The sequence below is a fragment of the Chrysochloris asiatica genome, unplaced genomic scaffold (assembly GCF_000296735.1).
Source record: "Chrysochloris asiatica unplaced genomic scaffold, ChrAsi1.0 scaffold00089, whole genome shotgun sequence".
Lineage (NCBI taxonomy): Eukaryota > Metazoa > Chordata > Mammalia > Afrosoricida > Chrysochloridae > Chrysochloris > Chrysochloris asiatica.
In genome coordinates, this window is record NW_006408607.1 from 139,621 (window position 1) to 144,299 (window position 4,679).

The following is a 4,679-nucleotide window of genomic DNA, read 5'->3' on the forward strand; positions in this document are numbered from 1 at the left end:
CAACAGTTCAAACTCATCAGCTGCTCCTCGGAAACCCTATACAGGGTCGCTATGAGTCAGAGCCGCCTCAACGACACTTAACAATAACATATATTCAGATACTATAATGAAAACTCTATATAAATTGTTGTTGTAAAGTGTCATTGATTTGATTCTCACTCAAAACAACCTTGCATAGGGTTTCTGAGGAGTGCTGATGGGCTCAAACTGCTGACCTTGTGGTTGGCAGTTCACTGCTTACCCTATAGCACCACACTCTGAATATACACATTTCTATAAAATACAACTAAATAGTTACAGTCTAAAACACAAAACTATAAGACTGACACACTGACAAACAACTATTTATTGTATTAAATACAAGTCTGAAACATTGGTATTACAGATTCCAAGAAATTATATTTCAGATTTCCATAATGGCCTAGCTGGTGTTCTGACAACTACAATAATGCTTTAAAATCATTTTTTAAAAAGCAACATTTGGGGGATATGAAATAAGTAAAACCCAAAACAGTTTATTCAAAATTCTCTTGGCTCCCTCAAGTAGCTGTAAACAGTTTGTTTTTAGTTGTCCATAGCTTAAAGGAATGTGAGTATCACAGTTTATCTGAATTTCTAGTCAGGAAACCCACCAACACTAGACAGTAGTTTCATGTTTCCATAAACCAGTCCTAACATTGCCAGTGTTGTCCGTACTGAGCAAGGAGCCTTCCTGCCCGGGGCTTTTCATTGGTCCATTCTGGATGGCCAAGTTGAGACCATAAGACTTCTGCTGACTTTCAAGTTCAACCACTATTGGCTTCCTTAAGGCCTCTTTTTTACTACTAGCTGACATGGACTTTTCGAAATTCCTGCTGCCTTTGGGGATCGTGCTGCCAGCATCGCTGCTATCTTGCTGGGGTGGGTTATACTGTCTCTCTCTGTAGGCCAAATAGGCTCTCCGACTCCTCGAATGGCCTTCGCCATTGCCTGGCCGGCTTTTGTGTAAGCCATTCTGCACACTGCCCTCCACGCTCGTTGGGACGTCATAGGCATATTCTCGCAGGACAGTGAGTCGGCTTGCCCTGTGTCCTTTACTCCTGTTTTTATGATGGCGACTTGGGTGAACGTTTGCTCGGAACTGAACTTCCAATGGCGCCACATGCATTTTAATATCATTGTCCATCGAGTGTTCAGTCAGGCTGTTGTCTAGCTGCGGCACAGAGTTCAAAGGTAGAGAATTGGTATGACACTGGGCTGCCGCAGCCTGCAAATTTGTTAATTTGCAGCCCTGGGAGGAATTTTTGAAACTCGATGCACTTTTGTTGGTGCATGAGGATTCGGCACTGCTGTTGGTGCACTTAGGAGCTTCGCCATTTGTCCCGCTGGAGCTGGGAGGCTGGGTGTTCACTTGCACTGAATACGAGCTCCTTCCGGGGCAGCAAGTCAGGATCCAGGCTAGTCTAACATCCTCCCTGTTCACACAATGGTGAACCATGAGGAAGGCGCTAAAACTTAAGCACGTGGCTCCAAAAAAGAAGCTAAACATCAGGTCCAAAGGGTAATACAAGGAAACAGCCAAAGCTCCGAACAGCCACAAAGTCACATACAAGAGCAAAGTGAGGCTGGCCCCCAAAAGCTGAGAATGGAACGGGTGCTCGTTTTCCAGAGCGGATGTAGAAATCAAGGACAAGGACATGGAATCCGGATGAGTTACTTCCCCGTTTTCGTTGGCTGCCAATCTCTGTTGCTCCTCAGTGGGCTCCTTTAGCTCGTATTTGCGTTCAGGGTGTCTTTTCAACTGAATAAAAATGCTGAGGAAATACATGCAGTTTACGAAAGTGATGAAGCTGGCAGGCCCGTAGAAGGCTCCCAAGGAGGGTTCCCATGCCATCCAGCAACTAGAAAAGAAGACGGGAACCAGGCTCAGGGGTTACAAACGTCAACAAACCGTTAAGAAGCTGTAACAAGCCTTGTGGTTATGTACGCCGCTGAATGAATTCTGACTCGCAGTAACCCCCTACGACAGAGCAGACCAGCCCTCTAGAGTTCCCAAGGCTGTTCTCTCTATGGAAACAGACTGCCACACCTTTCTCCCGCAGCGCAGCTTGTGGGTTCAAAGCACCCACCTTTTAGTTCATAGTGAAGCTTTAACCACTATATCATCAGGGCTCCTTGTAATAAATTATCCAAAAAAACCAAACCACCAAATTTAGCTGCGGCAAGTCAATTGCAACTCCTGGTATTCCTACTGGATAGAGTAGAAGAGCTTCAAAAGGTTTCCGAGGCGGTACATCTTTATGGTAGGAGACTGCCATACCTTTCTCCCACCAAGTGACTGGATGATGGGCTCAAACTGCTGACCCTTTGGTTAGCAGTGGTACCACCAGGAGTTGTAAAATACTTACAACGAGAAGCAATGGGCTCAGTATAAATACTCACTAGGGTGCATTTGGCCGGCTGCCATAATTCTTGATGTTTGCTGCCGCTGTTATGCCACATACAATGATGGGGATGCCGCCACCTATCAGGTAAAACCTACCGGGAGAGGGAAAGGGGGCACTGTTAGTGAGCATGTTACCAATTTCACAGCGCTCAAAAAGCTATTCCTTCAAGATTATAGTTCTTGTTCCAAAGATATTACTGGAGTCAAACTTTGAGAGGCTCTTTTGTAAGTGAAAAAGTATCTTGTAATGATTTGTGTTTCTTTCAGATGTCATTTTTTTAACACACAAGCTCTAGCTCAGGTTTGGAACTGAAGAAAGATGATCCGCTTCTGCCACCTTGTGGACAGGCCAAGTAATACTCTAACAAGTTGTTGTTCACTGTCCTCCTACACAGGGTAGTAAGAGTCAACTCAATGGCATTTAATGACAAGAAGTGGATTCCCACTCATAGCAACCCGGGATAAAGTTTCCAAGGAGCACCTGCTGGGTTTAAACCGCCCACCTTGTGGTTCAAAGCATGTACCCTATAGCACCACACCAAGACTCCAGTTTTTAGTTCATACTTCCTTATAGGAAGGGAGCCCTGGGATCATAGTAGGGTAAGCACTGCACTGCTAACCACGAGCTCAGCAGTTCAAACAGACCAGTCACTGCAGAGGAAAAGGTTTTTGCTCACATGATGATTTACAAAGGGTCTTTATGAATGTGGTGGAATTGATGTAACGAGACTGGGATTTGGGTTTTTTTCTGACTGGAGGAGCCCTGGTGGCGCTGTAGGGGAAGCACTCATCGGCAAATTGAAAAGTCAGCAGTTCAAACCCACCAGCAGCAGTTCTGTGGCAGAAGATGAAACTGTCCGCTCCCATAAAGACTCAGGGCCTCAGAAATGCTATGGGCTCAATTGTCCAGGGTCGTGATCTCTTAGAACTGACGAGATGGCACTGGGTTTGATTTGGATTGGTTCTTACAGAAAAGTGGCTTCTTTTATAGCCAGCTTTTGTTTTGTTTTTAGTACAGTGGAGTCGATTACGACTCACTGTGACCCTGTATAGGATTTCCAAGGAGTTGATGATGGATTTGAACCACTGACCTTACAGTTCAAATCAACCTTATGATTGCGTATAAAAAGTTAGTCCATGGAGTGATTGAATTGTGCCCCACCAGAAAAAAACAGATCGTCTTACCCTCTAGTACTGGTGAATGAGGCCGTATTTGGTAATATGATTTTTGCGGATGTACAGACATAACACAAAGATGCTGCAGGTTTGGTTCCAGACACCACAATAAAGCCGATACTGCCATAAGGTGGGACTCCTGGTGTGGTGCTGTGGTTTCATGCACTGGACAAATTAGTCAGTTTAAACTGAAAGATCAGTGGTTCAAACTCACCAGCTGCTCCTTGGAAACCCTACACAGGGTCGCTGTGTGTCAGAACTGACTTGACGGCACTTCACAACAACAAGCCATAAGATGAACCAAACAAATGATTCTTTTTGGTTTCCCAGTACACAAATGCTTGCACTATGCTGGTCTAGTCAGTGTGCAATCTGTTGTTAAGTTCTGCCAAGTCAGCTCTGACTCACAGAGAACCTGCATAAGATTTCCAAGGCTGTACATCTATGCAGGGACAGAAAGATTCCTCTTACTCTCAATACAGTGGCTGATGGGCTTGAACTGCCAACCTTGTGGTTCACAATCCAGTGTTTGTCCTCTCAAGCCACTGCATAGCCATGTGCAACAGCATTATGAAAACACTTGAAATATTGTGAGAATTACCAAAAGGTGACACAGAGTGAGCACAAGCTATTGGGAAAACTAATGCCGACAGACTTGTTGCACACAGGATCGCCGCAAACTTCCGATTTGTAAAGAAACACAATACAGTGAACTGCACTAAAACAAGGTGTGCCTGTCAGCAAGTTGAGATGAGGTCATACTGGAACAGAGAAAGACAACAACAAAACACGGTGCCCCCAAGTAGATTTGTGGCCTCACGTGTTTTCAGAGCAGAACTGTGCTCCATCGAGTTTTCGGTGGCAGTGAGCTTTTGAAAGCTGATTACCAGGCTTTCCTTCTGAGTGAGGTGCCTTTGGATGGATCGGAACCTCAACTGCCAACCTGAGTGCTTAGTCACCTGCACCATGTAGGATTCCTACTGGATTAGGGTGGACCTTAGAACTCATAACTGATATCTTTCTAGGTGGTGGTTGGTTATGCGCCATGGACTCGGTCCCGACTCATAGCGACCCTGCA

At 45.2% G+C, this 4,679-nt stretch overlaps 1 protein-coding gene across 1 annotated transcript in view; it reads right to left on the reverse strand.

Moving 5' to 3' along the window:
• Positions 1-324: 324 nt before the first annotated feature.
• GPR125 (G protein-coupled receptor 125) overlaps positions 325-4,679 on the reverse strand; it is a 208,236-nt gene continuing 203,881 nt past the window's right edge. Inside the window, exons 18-19 of the mRNA XM_006866290.1 lie at positions 2,422-2,517; positions 325-1,880 (exon numbers count right to left, since the gene is read on the reverse strand). Coding sequence (XP_006866352.1) covers positions 638-1,880; positions 2,422-2,517 — 1,339 coding nt within the window. The 3' untranslated portion in view covers positions 325-637. The remainder of the gene's footprint in view (positions 1,881-2,421; positions 2,518-4,679) is intronic.